Below are 27,044 nucleotides of genomic sequence, written 5' to 3'. Positions count from 1 at the left end.
GGGGAAAAAAAAAGAGGCAAAAAATTTTAAAATAATAAATGAACATGTTTTAATATACTGGTTTCAAGCTTCAGTTACACTGTGACCAGTGTTGTTTAGATTGTGCAACACAACATACAGTAACTATTTCTTTACTCCTACCTAACAATATATGGTGGCATGGTCAGTGATGTCAGGTGCACAAAAAATCTAAAGCCTACAGAAAAAAAGGTTTCATCAAATTCTAATGTCAAAACAATAGTTTCTGTTTTCTTTCTCAAGACCCAAGCATTATCTGTATAGCAGACAGTAACTTAATACTGCATTGACTGCAAGAGTAAACATGAAGAACACAAAGTGTGCTTTTAAACTTTCTAAAATATATTTTAAAATGGAGATGCAAAAGCTGAGTAATCAGGAGGATATTTCACTAGCTCTGAACCCTCCATGCTGACTTTCGTTTAGAGGAACCCTAACAGTACATACGGTTCACAAAGATCTGCTCTTCATGAGACAAGATGCTTGTCAAGTGTGCTCCCTGGAGACGGCATTCCCTTTCAGCTGTGTCCCATGTACGCCGATGGGCAAAGTATTTGTAGCACTGTCCTTGGAACTTGTGCCAGCCATAATCACAGGTCTCCGTGTCTGTGACAAACAAATAAATCACATCTCTGTCAATGTGTAAAACACAGACAGGTTTCCTGCAAGTGGATGGATTTTCTGCAGGTCAAAAGTTCAAGAAGATACCCACCAGTTAAGCAGTATAAAGGCAAACAATCAGCACTCGATTCTGAGCTCTCATTACACTTATGGATAGTTCTGGTTACCTAGTTTCAGTACAAGCTGCATGAATATTACTTATGTAAGGATACTACTTATAATTGCAACTGGCAAGTTTTTGAGCTTCCCCTGATCAACTTGTGCTGAATCTGGACAATCTCAGGAGGACATCTTCAGTCCATATATCTGGAGGAATGAACTACCCGAATGCTGGACTTCAGTTAAGTCAAAAATTCATCTGAGTTTTCTAAGTCTGTTTACCAAGATGGGAATATTCACTTGCAAAGGCAAACAGTTCTTTGAGTGTCTGTACTGAATTACTTAGGTTTGGAAGAAATGGTTGACTGAAAATTATATGAAGGAAAGTGCTTGTGATTGTTCAGTTTGTAGATGCAAAACTCCAGTACTGTCTTCCTGAATTTACCCCTCCAAATCCTCCTCCAAAACCTGTCTTCCTTGACAAAGGCTAACTTAACAAACTTTAGTCACCAGTTTCTAAGGAAGGCTGTAAAGCAGAAATAGGAAGTAATAAAATGCATGTTCCCTGTGCTTGTATGAGGGGTCATACTGATAAGAATGCCTAATAGACAGAAGTTCACACCAGTCAGTTTATCCTTTCACCTAAACAGAAATGAACACAAGCCTTGGAACAGCAACAATACATGGATTTGATGTTAACTATTTTGTGTCAAGGTTAGACAGCTGTAAACAGAATACTTGGTTTCTGCATCAACACTTAAAGAACGAATCACAGACAAAAATCAGTATTAGTAAGGTGGGCATGTCAAGTATGACGCCTAAATGTGTCTGAGCTGTGACTGCTGATAACTTCCTACTGAAAAGAGAAAACTTTAGAAAGGAATAGAAGAAACAATACAGAAAACTCAGATTATTTTGAGTTATGGCAGATAAAATGGCAACATAAAGGACGATTCAGCACAAGACTACAGTTTGTTCTGACTACAGTCAGTTCCAGCTATCTGAGTACATGACGGCTGACCTCAGAGGGCCTCAGTGGCAGGATGCTGAAGAACACAAACAAAAAGTTTGGCCTTCCCCACCCTGTACACCAAATAGGAATTTGCTGCTTCCCACCAAGTTTTATCAATCCACAAACAAAACTGTGCCTGAGAGCTGCTGTCTGGCCTTTCCGCATGTAGAAACAGGTTCTAGACAGTAAATTGGACTTGTTATTCTCAGTAAATCAATATAGTCAATAGTTGATAACATGCATTGACCAAAAGAGTTGGTTTTACATTAGTACAGAAAAAGATTATTTTTACAGACTATGCCAATGATGCATAACTGCAAATTCTTTAACTGATATTTCTTAAGTTTGAGCAGCTACCTCCTGAAACACCACTGTGGAATAACTTTTTTCACAATACAAGTCTAGTTCTTAACTCATAGCAGGAAGAGGCCATTCATACCCTGAAGCACCAAAGAGACTATTTTTTTAAAGTTTTTAAGTCCTCTAGCATAAAAATTAGACTTTACATGTATAAAATGGATTTAAAAGTACAAACATATCACTTCAAAGGCTTACCAGAATTTCTCTGACAATTCTTGAAACACTAATAACACAGCAGTCATTGTTTTAGGAGTCTGATATCAAAATAGTTTTCCAAAAGTCATTAATTCAGACATAAATACACCAAATACAAAGGCATAATAGGGTTTACACTGATTATCTCTCTTTTAACAAGTTAAGCTGTAGAAAAGTGCTTGTGCCCTGAGTAGTCCTAGGTCTGAAAAACGCATGTAATCTATACTATCAACTTGTTAGGCTTTTATCTTTTTCCTCTTTGTATTCTGTGTGAGGTGCAGTTTGCAGATACAGCTTTAAACTCTGGCATCTAGGCTATTTTAAAGTTTAGTCTGCCTTGGGCTTTCGAGAACATTTGTTTAACCACACAATGCTGACTAACAATGCTATGTCCTTTGTGAAGGCACTTAAGATTTTATTATTCATCTTGTTCAGGGACTCCCTTTTCCCACAGGAAAGAAGTCAGATAATAACAAGGAGCATTGCATGCTGAGCAAATCGTGGCCAGAGAGCATTTCCAGTCTATTCCAATGAAGCCTTCCCTGGCTTCTGCTAGGGAGTACATGATTTGAGAGATCTGCTGAAAGGCACATGGGGGAGTCAAAGAAGTTTAAAAACACAAAAACCAGAAGACTGGGTTCAAAGAATGAGATTCAATGGCCTGAGCATGAATGATAAATAACAAAATTACTCTTCTTGAGACAGAGGATGTCAAACAGTAGCATAGGTACTGTTGGTTGAAATACATGTAGTGCAGTGCACTTACAAATCCTCCTTCATATCAGAAATAACAAGTTTTCTAAAAGGAAAAAGTAATAACTCCTTCTGCATCTGTTTGTAGCCCACATCTAGAAAGACAGAAAAAGACAGGGCTGATAACTATACAATACGTAGGATTTTTAAAGGGGGAAAGGAGGATTATTTGGGGGTGCAAGGGTGGGGAGAGGGTAGGGGAACTAGGAGATGATAAGAACAGGAGAAAAACAAATAGGAAAAGGGAGAGTCAGGAAGCTAGAGGATGGAAAATGTAAAGAAGGCAAGTAAAAATGTGGGGACTGTTTCATCTTTGCAATGCTTTGTCCTGAGTGCATGTATCTTGCTACATTAACAAAACTGAAAGAGGAATAAAAAGGTAAGGATTCCATATGAGTATATGTTTTTAAAGTCTTTACTGAACCAGTGAATTCTAATTGTAGGTGCATTTAAGTTTTCTGATGTGATCACCTGTAAGCAGAGTAAGTGCAATCACTTACTGAATACAGTACTCCATGTTCATTTTATACTTATCCAGGGAGGTAATCACAGTTTTCTGTAACCTTATTCCAGAATGTGACGGAAAGACTGAAACACAGCTTGCCATATTTATGGTGTTTCAAAAGTTGTCTGACTAGTCTTAATATTTATGACTATTTAAGGGCTTTTTCAGCAATGTGTGCAAGGAGTTACTTACACAGCTTCTGTTCTTTGGAACTGCAATTGTATATGCGTAACAACTTCTCCATACACTGCATTAAAAAAGTTCTCTGTGGGTTTAATACATAGATAGGTACTGCTTTTTCAGACGCTGTAATAAGCTGCTGACAATGGGGACCTTGTCTTTAAATAAATTCCATAAGCTTAAAGAAAATAAGGACTGAAATACAGGTACTAGAACATAATAGATTTACTCAGCTGTGAATTTTATCTGTGACTGTTTGCCTTCAGCTAATGAACAAATGGCCAATGCCCATTAGCCCACACATCTTGAGGAGAAACCGTTTTTCTGGTAAATATTCAAAATAATCCCTTCTCAGCTTAAAGACATCAGTTTTCATAAATTATCTTTGCACCAAGCCTTTCTTAAGTACTTTCATCACTAACTACCAAGCCCTGGGAAAAAAGTGAATCAAATGAGATTTAAGTAGTTACAGATAATGAAACAATTAAATTTGGTTATAAAAGAAATTGTTCCTGCTATGATGATTGAAGAAAGCTGTTTTGTTTTCAGAACCTGGAAGTCAACAGATGTTTGTACTGTCCTAAGGAAGCATGTCCCATAACAAACACATAGGTACCATTTTGGCACATAGGTCCAATCACACAGCCGCATTTGTTAAACACACTAGCCTAGGTGTGCCTGCAGAGATCTTGCAGAGAAAGCCAACCCTTAAGTTCAAAACACAAACACCATTCCTTGAAAGCAAGTAGACACTAGTTAGAATACAAAAGAATAAAAAGAAAAGGAAACTCAAGCCATCAGGAGACGAAGAAGAAATCTAAACAGGTGCTCATCCAGTTCTCACATGGAATATTTATTCTTGAAATTAAAGTTCAAATTGCAAATCTTCACCATTTCTTTTTTTTTTGTTTCCCATGCAACTATTCATGAAGTATGATATTTTTTACCACAAATACAGATGGCCAGATAATGCGACAACAGCTGCAGACTTTCTTACCCCCATCAGTCCCTGGAGACTATTCTCTACACGTGGTTAGACCAGCCTGGTGTGAGACAGGGCATCAAACAACCCTTAGCTCCTCTTTCCCCCAAACACAATTGTAAAGCAATGCTTCAGGAAACAAAATTAGTAGGATATAAGCTCTGGGCTCATTCAGCTGGGCACTGAGAGCTTTCATAAAAGCTTTTTAGAGAGGGATGCGAATGGAAAGACCAATGGCTTCCCCAGAAAAGACTAACAGTAAGTAAGATCTACAGTAGCTTGCTCTTGCTCTTTGAAAAAGTGTTCTGGGGATATTTCTGCATTTTAAAATGCGATGTGCGAATGTCACCAAGTGACTTTGAAAAGATACATGTGGTGGGCAAAAGAGGGTATTATCTAACACAACTATTCCATTTGCTTTTAATTTAGTCTGAACCCGAAGTGATGGAGGCTTACCAAGTTTGTTTAAAATGGGAATACCCTCAGCTGCTCTATTTCTAACATCAGACAACTTTAGCTCTCTTTAGGAAGAACTTCCCGGGCTCAGATTGTCTGCTGAACTGTTTCCACCTGGCAAGAAAAACAACTGTCAGAAAGCCAATTACAGCTCACTGAATCTCATGATTGATTTCTCTCAACCTAGGTTAGATCACCCCGAAGGCTCCTGTAACTTCTACCACTGGCTGGAGCTCCCTGATGGGTAGCTGCATTGTCCTCTGGCCACATCCCCTCCTGACACTGACACAGGTGTGATTTATCAGCTGAAGATCCCTGAGTCTAGAAAATTCTCATGGTGGCATTTGAGTGAGATTCTGAACTCTAGTTTTTATTTCTACATCAGTATCACAGGCCCAGGATGCAGTGGAGTTCTCTCTGACTTTGAGCTTAATTACCAGAAACAGTGCACACTTGCTGCTTCCATCCCTTTCCATGACAGTTGGAACACTCATAGCACCGTGTCTAAGAAATCCCTTCAGCTTAACTTTTTTCTAAGCTTTCCAAATCGAATGGTATATATTGGGGAGGAAAAAAAGAAAAAATGAAATATAATCTTGGTGTGTTCAACTCCACTTTTCCTGTGGCACTGAGGTATATGCACTCTATTGTTACGGCTGATCTATAAATCTAGTGAGGTCAGGACTGCTGCCTTGAAATAAAGCCTGCTTGCCAGACAATCATGTTTGAATTACCAGCACAGTTTTATTTTGTCTGGTGAAGTGGAAATTTGGCATTGAACACTTTTCCATAGTCCCAAACCACTGCAGGACTTTAAGTGGAGGAAATTTGAATTCCAAAGCTAAGTGAGCAGTGCTCTGGTTCTGATTGACAAACTAGGAAATGTTCCCATTAACCACCTAAAATGCACTCTCAGGTTGGTCATAAAAACCAGCTTGAAGCTGCCACGGTATTTGGACCTACTTGGTACTATGGATTTGCAGTAGTCAAAGGGAGGAGGAAGAGAGCAAGAACATTTACTTCTTTTGTTGTGAAAACATTGTCAATTTATAATTTTGGAGAACTGAGTCAGAAAGTCCTTTCAAATTACAAGATTAGTCAAACCACTGAAAAGTTTAAATAGTAAAGTTGTTGGAGCTTTGAGAATTTTCAACTTTAATAAACCCATCTCTGTAGGTTGAGCTGTTTTCAAACTGCCTTTCATGAGAAATGAAAATGAAAACACAATATTGATTAAAAAAAATCCAAAGGTACAGTTCATTCATCTGAAACTATTCAGCTGAAGAAAAATATTTTCATAAGCTTTAGAAAATACACCTTAAAGCACCATTTCTTTTTCCCATGGAAATGCCTTTATTGATTTTACAGAATCACAGAATCACAGAATAACCAGGTTGGAAGAGACCCACCGGATCACCGAGTCCAACCGTTCCTACCAAACACTAAACCATATCCCTCAGCACCTCGTCCACCCGTGCCTTAAACACCTCCAGGGAAGGTGAATCAACCACCTCCCTGGGCAGCCTGTTCCAGTGCCCAATGACCCTTTCTGTAAAGAATTTTTTCCTAACGTCTAGCCTAAACCTCCCCTGTCGGAGCTTGAGGCCATTCCCTCTTGTCCTGTCCCCTGTCACTTGGGAGAAGAGGCCAGCACCCTCCTCTCTACAACGTCCTTTCAGGTAGTTGTAGAGAGCAATGAGGTCACCCCTCAGCCTCCTCTTCTCCAGGCTAAACAACCCCAGCTCTCTCAGCCGCTCCTCATAAGGCCTGTTCTCCAGCCCTTTCACCAGCTTTGTTGCTCTTGCTTTACTGACAGAACACATTTTGCTACCCTGTTCCTTCTCCTATATACACATATCAGGTGAGAATCTTGCATTGTAAGTATTTCTTGTAAGTACAATAGGATTTCTTGCAGGCAATGTTCTAATAATCACAGAGACTTGAATGTCTAATCTGATTTGAGTTTTCCAGTTCAGAAAGCCTTTTGCCACTTCTTTGTAGTTGAGATCCTGTGATCCTGCACCTACTTTTCCTAAAATAATCACAGAACAAATAAATTTGAAAATTCTGGGATGAGATTGTCAAGGCTGTGGTACCTAATGGATGGATATATAATCTGCCATATTTAGTAAACTATTCCTAATTTCCAGTGTTGCTTGTTCAGAGTGATGGCTTCTGTTATGTTTTTCACAGTGAATATAATTTTTATGACAGAAGCTTGGTCGGAGTGTGACACCGTTTCTACTCATTATTCCATAAACATTACTACAGTAATGAAAGAACCTCATTATGTGTCTTCCCAGTAGTTTGCGAGCCAATATGAGCAGGTTGTGCTTGCCTTGGAGCTACCTGAAAGCTTCATGGCTGTTGTTCTGTTGACATAGTGGCTACCCAAGGCATCAGTTTATATGCAGGTTAGCACGTGGATAGAGTGTGCTCTTGCCCACTTGCTAAAGATGATGCAGATGTAACTTTAAACAGAAAATACTGAGCCACAAATCATAGGATAATAACAAACATTTTTTAGCACTAAAATTTATTATCTTTCCTCATCACTGATGACTTCCCACAGATTTTTGACAATTTCCTGTATCCCCTCTTGTCTCTAGGAATCTTTGCCTAGTTACTTTTGAAAGGTGTTAAAATGGAAACTGATGACCTTGATCAACATAGATTAAAAAATTCACCTTACCTTGCTCACAGAGAGCACCTACATAGCTTGGCAGACACAGGCAAGTAAAGGTGTTGAGACCATCTATGCATGTGGCTCCATTTCGGCATGGGTTAGACTGGCATTCATCAATATCTATGACATAAAGATAAGAGATTTTTTAATCCACCCACCTTTTTAGAAGGGAAATATTCTTCAGTCTTAGTCATAATTATCACTAGGACTAGTTCAATGCAGAAGAATGAAATATTGCAAAAGATCCAAGTGACTGGTGTATTTGCATGATAAGTGATTTCACTATGTACAACCTTTCTTTTCATCCACAAGCCAAGAACAGTTTCCTCAGGAAATGTGACGTTACTGATCCACAATTTGATATCCCACACTCTAACTCCTGAGTTGATTTCTAAAATCTAGACCCTCAATTCCCCATTTTGCAGCTAATAAAAAGTGATTCTGTGCACTGTGTGGTATTTCCCCTTAGTGTTAGAAAATTTGACTTGAGTGTCTCACCGTGGCACTCATCAAGTACTGGAAGCCTCAAGTATCTTCATATCACAGAATCACAGAATCACAGAATAACCAGGTTGGAAGAGACCCACCAGATCATCGAGTCCAACCATTCCTATCAAACACTAAACCATATCCCTCAGCACCTTGTCCACCCGTGCCTTAAACACCTCCAGGGAAGGTGAATCAACCACCTCCCTGGGCAGCCTGTTCCAGTGCCCAATGACCCTTTCTGTAAAGAATTTTTTCCTAACGTCTAGCCTAAACCTCCCCTGGCAGAGCTTGAGGCCATTCCCTCTTGTCCTGTCCCCTGTCACTTGGAAGAAGAGGCCAGCACCCTCCTCTCTAGATCTCAAATATTGGAAATCGTAAAGCAGCATGCCCTGGCATCTTATTGCTTTGCATTCGTCATTTCTTTCTTGTCTACTTTTATCAAGATTGCGACAAAGAATCATAAAGACAATCTCACTGAATGACCAGTCAGATACCAATGTTGTAATTATGCACAGGCTTACTGCTGAGTCTGTGACTCTAAAGTAAAGAAATAAAAATTCTCTCCCCCACTCCTCTGGCTGCTGAAATACCTTGTCTTTGCATTTAAAATCAGAGTGCTAGTTCATTTATATAAATATTTTGTGTGCTTATATCCTAGGTTATAAGCAAGCACGTCTATAAATGTTTTTTAATGAGTGCTGTTCCTCTAAAACAATCACAGTTTAAACTTTAATTCGGATTTTGCAAACATCTATATGATGAGTTGGATTCATTTTAGCCACTTTGCATGAAGCTTTTTCTTTCAAATTTGTCAAAGAACTATGTAACAAGCAAACCTATGGTATTAACCAAGGAAGGAAACCTGCAGCTTTCCAAAGGCCTAAACTGAACAGCCGAATACCAGTTTTATCATACTTGCTTGCTGTTAGAAGAAAAAGCTGGTTACTTTGAACTGTACTGGTGAGTCTCTTGAAACTCATAATCAGAGAAGGTAAAAACATATGTTGCAGAATCACAGAATCACAAGGTTGGAAAAGACCCCCAGGATCATCGAGTACAACCATTCCTATCAAACACTAAACCATGCACCTCAGCACCTCATCCACCTGTCTTTTAAACACCTCCAGGCAAGGAGACTCAACCACCTCCAGGCAAGGAGACTCAACCACCTCCCTGGGCAGCTGCTGTCAGTGCCCAATGACCCTTTCTGTGAAAAATTTTTTCCTAACGTCCAGCCTAAACCTCCCCTGGCGGAGCTTGAGGCCATTCCCTCTTGTCCTGTCCCCTGTCACTTGGGAGAAGAGCCCAGCACCCTCCTCTCCACAACCTCCTTTCAGGTAGTTGTAGAGAGCAATGAGGTCTCCCCTCAGCCTCCTCTTCTCCAGGCTAAACAACCCCAGCTCTCTCAGCCGTTCCTCATAAGGCCTGTTCTCCAGCCCCTTCACCAGCTTTGTTGCTCTTCTCTGGACTCGCTCCAGAGCCTCAACATCCTTCTTGTGGTGAGGGGCCCAGAACTGAACACAGGATTCGAGGAGCGGTTTCACCAGTGCCGAGTACAGAGGGAGAATAACCTTCCTGGACCTGCTGGTCACACCGTTTCTGATACAAGCCAAGATGCCATTGGCCTTCTTGGCCACCTGGGCACACTGCTGGCTCATGTTCAGTCGGCTGTCAACCAACACCCCCAGGTCCTTCTCCTCCAGGCAGCTTTCTAGACAGACTTCTCCTAGTCTGTAGCACTGCATAGGGTTGTTGTGCCCCAAGTGCAGAACCTGGCATTTGGCCTTGTTAAACCTCGTCCCACTGGTTTCAGCCCAGTGGTTCAGACCTCATAGGCACAGGCAGCTTGACAAGATCCTCGGCTAGAACTGTTACCAAAATCCTAATTTCTATCAAAGTGTCTGAATATCATCATATTTACACTTTCCTTGAAAAAGAAAATCAGCTGGAGTTCAGTGCTCATCTTCCCAGTACCATTTCGGATTAGTTTATATTATTGCCCTCACAAATACTTACACAAACTTCTTAAGGAACTATCTGCAATACTGGTGTTTATTTGGTTTTATTTGACACAGTCATGAATTTGATGTCATAACCTCATGTAGTTCATTTGCAATTCTCTTTTTTTTGTGTGAGCACCCATCTATACTTTATGGAGAGAGAGAAAAGGAGTAAGTGGATCAGCATTTTATTTGTTCTCTTCTTAAGCAAGTTCTCAGTGTAGATTTTTTTCGAGATTTTTCTGTATTCTTCAACTTCAAAACATACTGCTACTTATGCAGATCTTGTATACAGATGTTTTATAATTGGATTAATCTGTAGACAATCCAGTATTTTAATGGCATCAGCTTACCTAATTCACACTGCTCACCACTGAAGCCTGGCAAACATGTACAGATGTAATATGAACCACGTGGATAGCAGGTGCCACCATTAAGGCAGGGGTTGCTTTTGCATAGATCTTGTCCTGTTAAACAAGTAGAAAAAGAAAACTTACTCTGGAGTCTCAATGAACTGGTGTGGTTTTGAATTTCTGAAAGAAGAAATCTTTCTTTATTTCTGCATTGATGTTGCAGGTTTTACTATGGTTATAGGAACTATATTAGCCTAATAGACTACAAAGAATAAGATAGTTTTATAAAACAGTAAAGTGTATTTTCAGGCACCACTGTATGTAACAACAACATGGCACTTACTATGAACCACTATAAATAATTTTCAGAATTACATTTTTTCATAGCACTGTATTTCATACTACTATATTTGGCAGTCATGATATTCTATTGAGGATTTAGTTTGCATGACATGACAATTAATTATAGCTGAAAACAGTTAAACATGTGCAAAATGAATGGAAAATGCTTTTTTTGTTTTGAACAGTGTTAGTTCATGTAGCATGATAGGGTACACAGAACATACTGGCTTGCAGCTATTGCTTCATTTTGTTATACTTAATCAATCAACACCTAGAAAATCTTATTTTTTTGAAAAGATGTTTTCACATGTTCATATTTCCCATTTGTCTTTCTTAAAATACAATTTAAGAATACAAATAAAAATACTGAATACATTCTCATTAAGGTAAAAGCTTACCTGCTGTGAAATCCTCAGTTGTTATGGGAGTTATCATTTAAACAGCTTTTCCTTGCAGAGCTTTATGCCTTCTAGTGATGTTTATTTCAATTGACTTTAGATACCTAGGTATTTGTGTTTGATTTAATGCCTGGGAACCATCACTCACAGAAAGAAGTAAGCACTAGATAATCTTTTCTAGAATTAGAGGAAAACCATGAAGACAATCCTTCTGGGATACAAGAAGAAAGCCCTGGCTTTGAAAACTTACAGAAAGGGTAAAAAAGGTCCCAAGTAATCTAAGCTATTTCACAGACATGAGAAAAGTTTACAGTTTTGTTTATGTTTTCCCAATAAAACCTGGCTATGGCTTATGAAGAAAAAAAGTTAAGTAATATCTGTTTTACCCTTGCAAGTCAGACATTGAAAGAAGCAGTCTTAAAGAACCAAGTTCCCTATTTAGCCACTAAAGAGCAGAAGCTTCTGTTGAAAGTGTCTGGAAGAAAATGCTGTCAATATAAGATTGGTATTGTAATTAAGTGGTCAGAATATTACTTTGGAGGTTTTGAAAGGAATGTGATCATCTCCATAAATCAAGGTGCTTATTTTAGGACTGCTTCACCTAAATTCGAAAATGTAGAGCTATGTTACCAGCTAAGTAAGTTTATTGTGCGTTTATTGCCAGTTTGTCTTCCTACACCTCCTACAGGCTGGATACCTTCCCAAAAAACATTTTCAAACTGACAGCTACCTAGATTATTTGAGGAAAAATAATAGAAAACCTTATAAAATTAGATCAGTTCAGGTCTTTCCTCAGCTATATCTAGATAAAATATGAATTCACGTGGCATTACTCATACTGATCATACCTGCATCTTCGATATATTTGGCAAAATGGTGCTGAATAATCATTACATAAAACAAAGCACTGTAGCAAATGACATCTAGCAAAAACCTCTGTAATTTATAAGAGATAGAAACTGTATCAACTAGCGAAAGATACAGGCAGGCTGAAAATGTAGTCTCGGTCTTCTCTTTTCTGGAAGTTGTCTTACAGGTAAAGAGAAGTTTATTTTTATAGAAAATTCTGTTTATAACATGCATACTAGATCTGTAAAGTCAACTGCAAAGTGTTGCAAAACAACCATATTTATAAACAACTGTGCAGGTACTATAATCATGCCAACAAAACAAAGTTGTCAGACAGAATTATTTGTCCAGAATTGGAAAATTATATAATTACAGCTGAATTCTCTACCACAATCAATGTTACCTTCCTGTCTTTTAGAACTGGCTGGTCACCTCAAGTCTGATCCAGAGCTCCACGATGCAAAATTCAGGAAAAAGCACTGAGCTTCAGTTCTGTACCCTCATTTTCCTTCTCTTTGTAGGGTTTACAATCATGCTGATTTCAAAGCTTCATGCTCACAAGTTCTGTTGTTATTTCACATGGTACTCTAAATGTCATACCTCTTTTCAGAGTTAAAACACATATTTACAAGTATCACAACAAACATATATGACAATGATCGTATTTGGAAATTACCTGGAATTTGCACTGCTGTGCCTTCAACTGAACCCACACTGGAGCCAATCAGGAAATGTGATCCATTAGTGACTTCCGGAAGGGAAAATGATGAAGTTACAAGTTCAATTGTATTTGGTTCTTCAGAGCTTATTGTTGACTGCTTATTTTGATATAGGCTGTTTCCAGGGGCAGTGCTGTTTGTTGCAATGTTAGAAGAAATTGTTGTACTTTCCTCTATATCAAACAAAGTTGATTGTGTTTCTGTGCTTCTCTCCACAGGTTCTGAAGAACCTAGAACTGTAACTGCTCCCTGTTCAGGTTTAAATACTTCACTTCCAATAATATTGTGTGAATTTGAAACAGGTGTTGAAAAATGCCATGATGTTTCTCTCTCAGTACTCCTGTCATTGTCCTCATGGGGATTGTTCACTCTCCCTGAGGAAGCTTCAACATTCATTGTGTTAACTTTTGGAACATCTGTGCTCCCTCTTTTTCCGAAATTCAGAAAAGCAGTAGGCAAGACATGTATCGATGGAGAATCTCCAGAAACAGTAGCTTCTTCCTCAACAGCCAAATAATTTACAGAGACTTCTGTCTCCTTTGTCCTGACTGTTACAAGTCTGTTAAATTGAGGAGTACTCTCAGTAGCTGTGTTTTCTGAAACAGGCTTGGTAGAAAACTCCAGCACTTCTGTTCTGTCAAGAAGGTCTGTAGTGGGTGGTTTATATGTTGCTGCAATATCAGAACTAACCTCTTTGAAGTTTCCTTCTGATGAATGATCAGGCTGATCCAAATCCTTTGACGATGATGTACTTGGAATGTTTACTTCAGGATACTCAGATGCTCCATTAACTAAATGAACAGTTACTGAGGATTTAGGAGTTTGAGGTATGGAGTAAAGGGTCACTGAATCTGTTTCTTCATACCCTGCTGAAGCTGATTTTGTGTTCATGTATACTGTAGGATGTTTTTCTTCACTCTTGCTGGATGACACAGTTGTCAGTTCAGATGTGTGCTGTGTGGTGACAATACTTACATCAAGCATATCAGTTGTCAAAGCTTTTTCTCTCTCAGTAGCTAGAACTGGTGTAAAAGAAGGAACCACAGGCTGCTTATCATCCAGTTCTTCTTGGCCCATTCCAGAAAAGCCAGAGACCGAGATTGTTTCGCTTTGATCCGCTATTACTCGGTTGTTTGCTGATGTATTCAGCTCATAGGTCTCTTCTGTTGTGCTTGTTACAATGTGTTTAGGCTCATGAGGCACATGAGGGCTTACCAGTGATGGTACTGTAGGAAGGAAAATGCCCAGTTCGGAGAGTTCTGTAGTGACAAGACTTTCTGTTGCAAACTTCATGGCTTTCCCTGAACCGAAATCCTTGTCATCTGATTTTGTTCTGTGCCTTGCTGTTACTGATTCACTATTTGGCTGACTGGAAGTAGTCAAAGACAGACTATCACCAGATCCAAGTGTCTTCTCTTTGGTTATGGAAGATTTAGATGTTGAAGTGTATTTCTCCCCTTCAGCTGCCATGCTATCATCACTGTCATATGTTGATTGTATGACAGGATTTGGCATTGACTGCACAGTTATTATGTCTTCAGCCATTGATTTTGAGTGATCTACATCTATAATATTTGTTTCTTCTGATGGGATTTGAAGTCGTTCCTCAATTAATGTAATATCACCATAAACAGAAACATTCAATATAACACTTCTTTTATCATCAATCATGGGAATGATCTTCTCGTATAACCCAGTATCACTTATTAGTTCTTCTGATGTAGCTGTCTTTGGTTGAACAGTAGGTGTATTTGCCACAAGCTCTTTTTTGTCTGTAAAAAGGGATGCTACTCCTGTGATCACAGTCTGTAATCTGTCTATTGGTGCCTCAGTTGTCATAGCTTCAGAATACACTTCCACATGGGCACTGGATGAAGCGTTTAGCTCCACTTTTGACACAGAGGGTATTGACAAATGAGTAAACATATCAGGAGAAGATGAATCCAAAACACCAGCCCATCCAGATCCTTCACCAGAGCTTTCAGGTAATACCCCACCTGGCATTTTTGTTGTTGATGTTACAAGCAATTCTTCTGTTTCAAGACTAGGAGTTCCACTCAGAATTACAGAAACAGGAGTTACACTGTCTTTGTTCAGAAAATGTGAAGATTCCTCTTGAGAAACATCTTTAGAAGTAAGTGTTGTCCTATCCAATTCATTTTCTCCTCTCCTGTAGTTAGATTCCTTAGGCTCTTCAATCACAACAACATAATGTGTCACCTCTTCAGTCTCTTTAAAGCTGAAGTTCTTGGAACTCTCTTCTGCTAAAACTGGAGAGCTGGTGATCACTGAGCTGGGGAACCGGTCTTCTGTTTCTGACAGCAGTTCAGTTACAGCCCTTGTAACTTGTTCATTAACTTCAGCATTTGATTCAGTGCTTCCTCTTTCAAAGACTTGCGTCTTGTCAGTTGAAAGTTTGGGTCCCATATTTGCAGGATGAGAAGTTGGAGGACTTGCACTACTCATGATTTCTTTGGAAGTCAATGACATAATAGAAGGAATAACAGCAAAGTCGTCTCCTGATCCCTGTCCTGAAAATAATGGATCACCAATGATCTTATTATTTGTTAGCTTTTCTTCTTTAGGTGTCAGGAGTGACCTAGGAATATCTTTCGTAGGGAAAATATTTTGTACCACTTCCTCGTCTTGCTCTAAAACTGGAGAGCTCATATATTTCCTTTCAGTCTTTACAGGCTCAGTTACTCTGTCATCACTAAATGGCTGAAGTATGTTTTTAACAGAATCAGTTTCAAATTCTTTTTCTTCTGAATATGGACTGACAGTTGGAACATACTTAGCCTGTATACTTTTGAAGAATGAGTCTGTTGTTGTTTCTTCAGAAGATTCTATAGCTTTTGGTAATTTTTTTCTTGGCCTGTCTTCCTCAGAATGTATATATTCCACTGAAGGAATCTTTGTAGTAAAAGCTCCCATTGTCAGTTCATCAAATGTTTTGTCTTCCATTCTTATTTCAGTTATAGTTCCCATTGTAGTTACTTCATGTTCAGTACTTGTAAGTAACTCACCAGGTTCAGTAGTAAAGGCATGATCCATAGGTGGTGCGCTGACAACTTCTCTGTCATACTTTTCTTGTGTTTCTGATCTCCCAGTGGGTGAAACTGCTGTTTTTGGAAGCGATTCAATTAATGTGTCTTCTTCTCCAGATCCCTGATCAATGAGTAAGAAACTACTTCCATGTATTTCTTCAGTGGGTCCATTAGACATTAGTTTTGTGGTGCTGCCATCATCTTTGAATTCTTCTCCAGAGCCATGCTCAATCAGAAGAATCTTGCCTAATGAGACTGTTGAAGAACTAACTTTTGCATTTTTGCTTTCTGTAGATTCACCTGCTACTTTTATACTCTCAGTACTGTTTGTCACCATGATGTCATGAGGACTGTTATTAACCAGTGATTCTGTAGATGATGCGACCTGGCCTGTTTCTAAATCTTCAGTTGTAACTCCTAGTGCAACATGAGACATTATGTCTTTTCTAGAACCAGGACTTACTTCAGAAGGAGTTACATAAGTGGGTTCTGTGTCTTGATTTTGTTCTCCCAGGTGTCCTGCACTAAACACATCCTGGGACATCTGACTTGCTAATCCAGACTCCTTTGACAAGCCATCTGACCCAGTACTTGAAACTAATATTGCCGATTCATCTGTTCTTGCATATTCTTCATATTCTGCTGCTGTATTCTTCAATGAAGCATCATCTGTGCGGTTAAATTTGCCTTCATGCTTTTCTGTTTGTGTTTCAGTGATGGGCTGTAGCGGAACTGAAGTCAAAGTAGCAGCCTCAACAATAACATCTATGTCTCCAGAACCTCGATCAATAAACGGTGAGTCAGTACTTACCACTTTTCTTGTGGGACCCCATGAAAATATGTCTGCTGGTTCTTCTGCTGATCCTTCATTTATAAAAAGGTTCTTCTCTCTCAAGAAAGGAATGGTGATATCCTTTCTGATTTCAGAACTCACAGTACCCGTTACTGGTACTATTCTTCTGAGCAGGGTGGGCTCCTTACTTGTAGTTCTGACTTCACTAGTAGTGCTCCCAAGTTCATTCAACTCTGAATTTCCCTTTGTAGTAGTAACTGAATTTTCCTGACTCGAATAAGCAGTCACCTCTATTTCTTTTTCATCTCTAATATTCTTTTCAGTTACAAGAGAGCTGGAAACTATTTTTTCCTTGATAAACTCAGACATAGAATTGGTGGCAACCATCGCTTCAGAGCTTTGATCAAAAGCAGAATAAAGAGTGCTTATTCCTCTTGGCACAGCAGAGGTGATCCCTGAAACAGTTACAGAAATTTCTGTTGGTGCTACTGTGCCAGAGCCCAAAGAAATATCTTGCACCAAAAGTGTTTCTGTTACTACTGTTTCCGTTGTCATGGCTGAAGTTACAGCAATGCCCTCTTCTACATCTCCAGACCCTTCTAGAAGTACAAAAGAAGCACCACTCATCTCATGCTTTGCTGTGTTACTACTGGTTTCCAGAAGATTTTCGACAGAGGAATCTGCATGAAATTTAATAGTTGATTTATATTGATCTCCGGCAGCAGGAGTTGCCACTTCTGGAATAAGCTCTTTCACACTTGTGTCAACCATAGCAGTATTGAAAACTGCATCTAGAGAAGCGGTTACAGCAGAACTTTCTGTAGTAAATGTATCAGGAGCCAAAGTTATATCAGAATTGTTTTCATCATCTTCCTTTGTTGGCATTGTCAAAACTTCTGAGAAGGCAGAACTGGATAAATCAGACTCAGTAGAACCATCTCCAGAAGATTCACTAGTAAACAAAAACCAGGTTTTTGTACCTTTAGTAGAGTTCTCCTCACTTCTGTGCTGTGTTACAGTCTCTTTATGTTTTCTCAGAGACTCATATGAAGAAGTAATGGTTATTGATTTATCTGTTGCTACAACTTCTGACTCACCACTATAAACAGGTTCTAACATTGCAACATCTGCTGTTGGTTTTGTAACTTCAAATGCCCCTATTACTTCTCCAGCTTTGCTTGGTTGCATAGTACCAGAAGCCTCAGTATCAGATATTATAAATGTATTTGTTTCATTTATTTGAGAAAAAGTTAAATTTTTGGAATGTGCAACACTTTCAATTTGGTCACTTCTTGCTTCCTCAGCTTTTGTGCTTTTAGGTGCACTAGTAACTTGTTGCTTTCCATTGATGAACTGCAAAGCTGGAGGAGTTGTAACATCAGTAGTATTTTCACAGTCTTCCTCTTCTTCATACTCTATAAAGTTTGGAAAGAAAGGATCCAATATTATATACTCAGATGAATCCTGCACAGAGTCTGAAGTACAGGGTTCAGTCTGAGCTGATTCTGCATCAATGTGGGGTTCGTCTATTGCATGAGGAAGCATGTGGCGACTGAACAGATCCAAAAATTCATTCACCGGATGATCTGCAAAAAAAAGAGAGCTTTTCATAATCCCTAAGTGACAGCAACAGTTGCGCATTATAGTAGATATGTGAAGTACAAGCAATCCATTGGAGAAAAAGAACAACAACAAAAAAAAATCACAATGAAACATAGTAAATTCAGTATATTCTTCTGATGATACAAAGTTAAGTGATGATACAGTGAATTTCTAGTTAAAGCTTTTGTGTATATATAGTACTGCTGATTTCCTCGTGTGTTTAGTCCCAAACCCACTTACGAGCTAATTTCTACACTGTTCAGCAGAGATAAGAAGTGGACAATATCAAAATAATCTTTAGATCAAAAGACTCTGGTCGCAACCTGCAGCAACTGCTTCCATGGATTTGAAAGACTAGCTAACCTTCAGCAAAAACTGAACTTAGATTCAAGTTAGCTAAGCAAGGCAAAGTCTAAAATAAATCAGAACATAAAGAATATGCCTCTGCAACTCCATTTATTCTCAGTATAAAGTAATTCAGATTACTAGGAACACCATAAAAATTACATCAATTGCTCTATTCTGTACACTTGGACTCTAGGACAGTAAATGAAGTCTCACTTTATAAAATTATTTAGTATTATAAATCATTATGAAGCAAATAAGAAAAAATATCCCAGACTCAAAAATCAGTCAACATTTAGATGGCAACATAAGTAAAAGTCCAGGTATTCTTTTCTGCTTACCAGTCACTTTGAATTACTCACACATTCCCAAAAGTCTGAAACCCATTCTTTTTTTCTAGGTGGCCAAGCAGATTAAGAGAAGGAAGTAAGTTTCAAGTAGACACCATTTCAGCTGTAGAAGCCCTCATGAGTTCCCCTAAGTTTTTTTCATTCCAAATTCCACAGACAGTTTTTCAAAGTGCTCTCAACATAAACATTACTTCAAAACTTCTTTCCCAGTCAATAGATGCTGCATTTATTAAAAAAAAAAAAAAGTATACACAGACTCAGAAAAAGCCAACTTTCAGGCTTAGCTGACTGACTTAAAGCTGGAAATTTTGTGCTGAAATCTTATTCCATGAATGTATGGAATACATTAGACTTCTTCTAAGCTTATGTTTATAAGTGTTCTGTCCAAAGCAAAATTACTGTTGGCTAGTATAAAATGGTGTAGCCAATGGAGCTTTACCTACCTCTGCCAGCAGAGGATCTGAACCAACATAAAGGACTTTGGTCTTGCCATGCTGTCAGCAATTATTGCTCCCTAAAGAATATTTGCAGGTGTTCTGGCATACCCAGCATATGACAAAGCACAGTTTTTAAGTAAATCTTCCTCATTAAAACTATTTACAAGCTGTGAGAAAATTAGTAGGAAAGGTATTCCTTTAATTTGAAGTAACTCGACTACATATAAACATCACTTAACTACTGAGCCCTCAGAGACAGAGTACCAGGTTATCATTCTGGAAAAGAATGCATTAAATCACATTAAAGTGGTGCAAGGCACCATGAAAGACTTGTGATTCTTTGGCTTGAGGTGTTATGCAATGCAAAATTGCAAAATGTTTGACTGCAAGATCATGTTTGACTGCAATGTGATTCTTGAATCACATTGCTCTATTCTTGAATCACTACAGCTCTATTGAGAATTAATTTTCTAATATCTCACTCTGTGTATACATGTAAACTCATAAACTATTACTGAATCTTCATTTTGCAAAATCCTCCAGCTGAAGTATAAATTCAGATCTCTTTTACAAAGGACACATAATAAGACGCCCTGAATCTGAGGCTTTGATCTAAACTATTAAACACCTTGGAAAAAATTAAAATCCATGCCAGCCTTACAGAGCAAAAATCACATTCAGCATTGTGTATTTCCACTAAAATATTCAGTTTGTACAGCATTAACCTCAGCATTCCAAGTGCAACAAAAAAAAGATTGGTTTTAACCTCATTTCTGGCTGGCTACTCTATATTGCTCCAGTGAAGGCTGGTGTTTACTTTGTGCAATGACAGCTCTGTTATATGTAATTGAAACTCCTCTGTCCTACACATGTGCTTGTAGGGAGATGTTTTACACGACACTTGTAAAGGGAGAATTTCTTCCTGTTCCTTCTTTCAGTAGGTTAGAAATATTTACAGAGGCTGTCCAGTGCCATAGGAAAACATAGCTTCTGCAATGATTTATTTTATCTCCTTCTGAAATATGTGTGACTAGAAAAGCAAGAATTCAGCTGTCAAGATTTGTGATATGATGTGGAGAAGCATGTCTAATAATTCACTTTTGGAATCCACAAATTTTAGCAAACAGCAATGTTAGTCACGCTGAGGAATCATATTTTCATAAAAGTAGAAGCTTTAATTAACACAGACTTGTACACCTTCTTTTCAAAACTGTGAATGCAAAAATCCATGGGAATTCAATAACTGAAAGAAGAATGGCAAATCAAAGCTGCCAGGGAGCTTTGAGAGCTTCAGCTTCTGAATAAATTAAATATAAAATAATGGCACCAACACAGAAAACCAGAGAACTATATATAGAAATGAACACAGGCAAGAAATATGGTTTGTACTGTACGCACAATTTAAGAAGTGATATGTGTAAATAACCCGTTACATCAGTTAATGATACATAAAGATCAATTATGATTTTGTACACAGCTGGTAGGATTGCATGCACAAAGCATGAAGCTTCTGCACAGAGCTATACATTAAAAAAATATAAAACCTGGTTGGGACTGGATAGACTGTAATTTCTAGAAGGGTATAATGGCTAACAAGTTCTGACCAGTGCACTACCTTTGTAGCAGTGCACACCTGGAAGACCCTCAAATTACTAGCTCATACTAAAACATTTATGGTAGTTAATAAATTTAATGAACAACATCTGTTCCAAATTCACCTAGAAGACATACACAAATTCTTACATATGCAAAGATCTCTATCAGACCTTACTTTTACTTTGTTAGCTTCTTCAAGATCTCACATGCCACAAAGATCCACATAAAAGAAAATTATCTAAAGGTATGCTCTTCCAATAATAAACTTTCAGGAGGCTCTTACATCAAATACTAAGCATTTTTTGTTTGTTTTTTTGGGTTTTTTCTCCATTGAAAGAATAACCAGCTTTTAAGAAAACAGCAAAGAACACAAATTAATTATTTTTTTAATTAGAATTTCATAGAATTATAGAACAGTCAGCGTTGGAATGGATCTCAAAGATCATCCAGTTCCAAAACCCCTGCCATGGGCAGGGACACCCCACTAGATCAGGCTGTCCAAGGCCCCATCAAACCTGGCCTTGAATTAATTAGAATCAATGCCTTTCTAATTAATTAGAATTTCTTCTCTTTTCTAGATATCTGATTATTCAGTGTTAGCAATCAAGTTTCCAGTGCTCAGTGCTAACAGCTATGGAAAATTCTCTTAAAAGAGGCAGTCAACAATATATGTAACAATATAGCATATATAACATATAACCTTGTCCTCTAAGAATAAGCAAGAGACTAGGAGGAAAACTTAAGTGCCACCATAAAATATGAATACAGAAGGGAAAAGTCTTATTTGATGAACTGGTTTGTTAAACCTTTAAGGCAGACACACAACACTTGCCATAGTTTTAAACAGGCTAGATAAAGCTGACATATTTTTCACTTTTTATGTTTATGACCATTCCAGCTGCATGCAAAGACATACAGATCTGAAACAATTAATAAGAGATCATACGTTTATCAATCATAGAATCACAGAATCACCAGGTTGGAAGAGACCCACTGGATCATCGAGTCCAACCATTCCTATCAAATACTAAACCATGTCCCTCAGTGCTTCGTCCACCCGTGCCTTAAACACCTCCAAGGAAGGTGACTCAACCACCCCCTGGGCAGCCTGTTCCAGTGCCCAATGACCCTTTCCGTGAAAAATGCTTCACACACTGTCATCATAAACAAGCCAAAAGGAGCATTTGTTCAATGAGATGCTTTGTTACTAACTCCAAGGAAAAGAAACTAAAACCAAGTAGATAAAATTAGTAAAAACGAGGGCTTCAGTTCAGACTGCCAATCCAAACAAGTCCTAAAGGAGATTTATCAGTAAAGACTCTTATTGAGGAAAGTGATGAGGTACACACTGAAATGGAGATGGAATAGATAGGTGTATATGCAGACTAGAGTGTTCCTAAATCCATTTAACATGTATAGATGTTTTAAATTACCTGTATGGAATAATCAGCTATCTCAGTAACAGTTACCTATGTGTAAGGAATGGAAAACTCTCTGGTTACAGGGTGATTTTTAGCTGCAACAGGACTTGAGTGCTGCTGCACATAACCACAGAGCAACTCACTGAGGCCGCATTAATTTCCATTATAATCCTTCTAATGACAACTGGTTCTAGACCCACATTAGTTTCTCACTAGATCAAATACAAAAGTTTGCCTCTATGTTACTGATGGACAAGGTAACTTCTGCATATCTAAAAAATGTGTAACATGTAGTAACATTTTTTCTTGAGAATACATTTAATAAACTGCCAAGAACCCTGAGGCACTTTTCAAAAATCATTTTTTAGGGGGCAAGCAGTAAAAAGCAATTTATCTCTCAAAAACCTTCAGAAAAGCAGCTGAAGAATAATTAACAGATAAGTAAATTAAAAGTGGATTCTGCTGTTTTCCAGACTTTCAAAACCCAAAAAAAATCATTCAGAAGACTTACAAATTTAGCAGTTTTCTCAAGTCTCATTCAAAATTGGACTATTAACATCTATTCTGGCATCCTGTGGATAACAGAATGCCACTTATAGGTTCCTGTATGTTGCTCTGAAGCAACAACAGAGTTGTTTCCGTGAAGTAATAGAATTCAGTCTTTTGTAGAAGCACAAGAGGTCTGATAAACCCATAGAATTCAGAGGAAGATTTATAAAATGTTCTGCGGATTTTGAATCAGGCCCTATATTATGATTAGCATACAGTGAAAAATAATAATTAAAAAATAATTTCAAAAGAAGACCAAAAGAATTTCAGACTGTTCATTTCAAAAGCATGCATTTCATTGCATAATGTGACACTATCACAGACTCCTGCGCATATGTCTAACTACTCTGTTTTCAATGTTAAGTCATATTATTACTTCCCCACAGATATGTACTTGACATTTATTTTTATATGCCTTCTATTCTTCACAGTTGGTCTGCACAGTACCACAGTCATCACCTCCTGCAGAAATCTGCCATCGCACACATGACGATAAACTTCTGCTCCCTGGCAATGCCTTAAGCATTACCTCCAGCTGATCAGATGCTCTGCAATCAAGGTCAGAGGTGCTGTGACTAGGGCCAGGGGGTGAGAAAAATCTAGCAGTTAGAACAATGATTTAGCTCATCATGGAAGAACACACCATCAGCTTAAGCAGGCTGCTAAACTACAACTCAAGTCAGATGTCTCAAGCTTCACAATAGATATTGATCAGACTCTTATTCATTCAAAAAACATTATTCTGTATAGTCATTGTAGGAACAAATTGTAAAAATATGCTTTGAATAGCACACTGACAGCAATGAGGACTGAAGGCAGACACGCAAATCATTATATTCCTCATTTTTCTACATACATAGTATTTGCTGCAGAGTGAAACCACTGAAAAGTGGATCCAAACAGCCAATCCACAGAACAGTTCAGTAAACATGCACACTGTGTTAAGACCTAAATAAATGTCTTTAATGTGTTACCTCAAAATCCCTGCACATTTGTGGGTCATTCCTGACAGGAAGGCAAAGGTGACCTACAGTCAGCAGACATTAATTCAGCCAACAGGTGTCTCCACTTCATATGGAAAATATTCAGATTTCTCAAAGTAGAAGAGGTTCAAAATGTCTTATTTAAACACATGAAAGCCCAGTGAAGCCTTGGGTGAGGAACCAGCATGGGGGAAGACTTAAAGAGTCCAATATTGACTCCCCTGAACCTCAGCTCTGCCAAGGGCCTAATTTGCAGTCTGGGTGGATTCAAGCAGTTTTATGACTACACCTTACTGAAACTCTTCCAAAAAAAAAATCCCTCAACCAACTCCACAGGAATGTTTCAGTCTCATTGCATACTGAAGAAGTAAAGAAGCATTCTGAAAAGATGGCCTACATACCAAAAACCCCAAGCTATTTATTCTTTTTTTTTTCCAAAACCTTTGTCTTTGGGAGGGGGAGGGGCTCTTAAAAAATAACATTAAAATTGGAAAAAAAGCTTCAGTTTTACAGAAATAAAATATCCTGATAACATCTTTGGGGCTTTACGTTTCATAGAAAAGGAATTTTTTTTAATTGCTCTTTTCATCTCATTTCAAAGAAGCAAGATCTTGAAATAAAGACATTTCCTACTTAAGGAGAAACCCAAGTGTCAGCCTTTAATACATGCAATTCCTCTAACTTGTGCTATCTTGTAACATCATTAACCTACCTAAGCATGGTTAAAGTGCAACTGTGCTTTAGGCATAACCCATCTCATCCATCAGGAAAACGTGGGAATATGGCCAAGGAGCTGGTCTAAGGTATTAAAGAAACACTGCTGCTATTATATACACCTAAGTAAAAGACAACAAAGAAAGGCCCAGAAATAATTAAATTTTTGATCATTTTAATCCTTCTACCTCACATTAACATGACTAGTATGTATGATGAGGTCTAGTAAAATCCAGTTTTTGATTACTGTTCAGTCTAAATAAACAAAGGGTTTTATTTAGTTCATTTGAAACTCTTCCCCAGCTGCAAATATGCTTCTGAAAGTTTTGTAACTTTGGCTCCTTTTAGAAATGTTTAAGGATGTAGGGAACTTTTCGATAAGTTTAATTGTGTTTACCTTCCAAATTTTATCAAAATTTATGGTTTGTTCTCCCTCTGACAGTCAAAGTAGAAGTTTGCATTCTTTAAATCTCATCAGCTTCCAAAAAAAACCCAAAGAAAACTTATATATAAATTGACTTTGCATAAAGAACTGAACTTCTCAAGTAAATTTCTGGAAGAAAATGTTTGAAAATAGTATTTATTGCACAGCTATTTGTTAGGAGTCGAAAGTAATTCATACTGGGTGGTCACTCAAATTCACTTTTCCAGTCTGGTTTACCATATTTCAGTGTCTCTGTTTCCATGCAAGGTACAGCCCTGTTGAAAACCTGAGCATCGATTGCTGGTATATTCCTAGACTGCAGCATTTTTACACTTATACCATTGCTCAGGCTTCACCTCAACAGAGTTGTTAACTCTGACCAGAAACACTTATGGGAAGTGGATGTTATTTATGTAGACAGCCGTTTTGCAAAGGGCTCTGGCTTGCATGGCAAATTTTAAGGTAATGGACATGATGATGTAAAAACCATGTCAGAAATAAATGAATCATTGTATTATAAAAGCATATCATGCATTCTACTGGCAATTGCTGGCATTTCCTTCAGTGTCATTGCTTCCTGTCTTCCCCTGCAATGCAGTAGTAAACTGCTTAAGGAAAAACAGATTGACTAAAATGTCAGGTGGTGGAAAATAGTAGCCTTTTAGTGTTAAGTCTAAGCCCCAGCAACACACAGTTCCCTTGATAATGACTGAGTATTTGTCATGTAATATTCTAAAGATTATTTGCACTTCCTTTTGGAAGGAAGGGAGGAAGGGAGGAAGGGAGGAAGGAAGGAATTATAATCCCTTTATCACTATCTGGTTTCACCGGAGCATATATCCTTTGGTCTTTATCCTTGCCTGTCCATTGGACCAAGTATACATAGCATTTTTAAAGGACTCAAGAGTTTTGGTTGTAACTAATATTTAGCTAAACATGTTACTAGAAGCTCACTACAAGCCTGAGTAATACGTACATGAGTAATCCAAGAACCATTTCACTCACTACCTCCAAGAAAGGAAAAACCAGTTTAGAGAAAATCCCACAACAAAATCTTACAAAAAACCATAATGCTACTCCATGTACATAGAGGCATATCCTTTGCTGTTATTTTGGCAGAAATAAAATACTTCAAATACATGGAAATTCTTTTCCTAATGCCAAAAACGTTCCACTGAAACCATGGAACCCTTACTTGATGAGGTACTACACGAAAAATGCAAGTGTATGGTTTAAAAATTTAGAAATTAAGGCTTCTTATGAAGTCTTGAAGTTATTGCTAACAAAGAAATATTGATGTGCAGTAGAAGTAATACCAAAGCAAGCACAGACCCCTAGAAGATAGGACTGCTCCTGATCAGGAGAAAATTCCAACTGCCTTTCTCCTTCTTGGAGATTTCAGTTCTAATAATTAATGAAGAGAAATTTCAATACCATTTTATGCTGAGTTTTACTCATTTAGGGAAATATAGTAATATGGGACTATCAGAAAAGTCTAATACGATTCAATGAGCAGTTTTGTTTTAAACTGTGAATTCCTTCATAGAAAAAGATAGATTAACTTCAGCTCCACATTACCAAGGGATTAATTCAATCATTAAATCTAATATATGTAAAGAACAACTGCAAAAAAGAAGACCACTGAAAACTACATATCCTGAAATAATAGCCAACAGACATTTTTAAAGTGTTATCAGACCAATCATCAGTGATCTGTCTTAAAGCAATGACTTTCTACTAAGATCTTTAGCTTTTGAGACACTTAA

General features: G+C 38.0%; 1 protein-coding gene across 4 annotated transcripts in view; it reads right to left on the bottom strand.

The window, feature by feature from the left end:
* Positions 1 to 27,044, bottom strand: part of VCAN (versican) — a 112,867-nt gene that overhangs the window by 19,925 nt on the left and 65,898 nt on the right. For all 4 annotated transcript variants that reach the window (XM_069880331.1, XM_069880334.1, XM_069880332.1 and 1 more), the window contains 4 exons: positions 12,975 to 18,443; positions 10,710 to 10,823; positions 7,874 to 7,987; positions 466 to 624 (listed from right to left, as the gene is read on the bottom strand). In XM_069880331.1, coding sequence (XP_069736432.1) covers positions 466 to 624; positions 7,874 to 7,987; positions 10,710 to 10,823; positions 12,975 to 18,443 — 5,856 coding nt within the window. The remainder of the gene's footprint in view (positions 1 to 465; positions 625 to 7,873; positions 7,988 to 10,709; positions 10,824 to 12,974; positions 18,444 to 27,044) is intronic.

Source organism: Phaenicophaeus curvirostris, chromosome Z, assembly GCF_032191515.1.
Source record: "Phaenicophaeus curvirostris isolate KB17595 chromosome Z, BPBGC_Pcur_1.0, whole genome shotgun sequence".
NCBI classification, from domain to species: Eukaryota; Metazoa; Chordata; class Aves; order Cuculiformes; family Cuculidae; genus Phaenicophaeus; species Phaenicophaeus curvirostris.
This window is presented reverse-complemented; position numbering and strand designations above follow the sequence as displayed.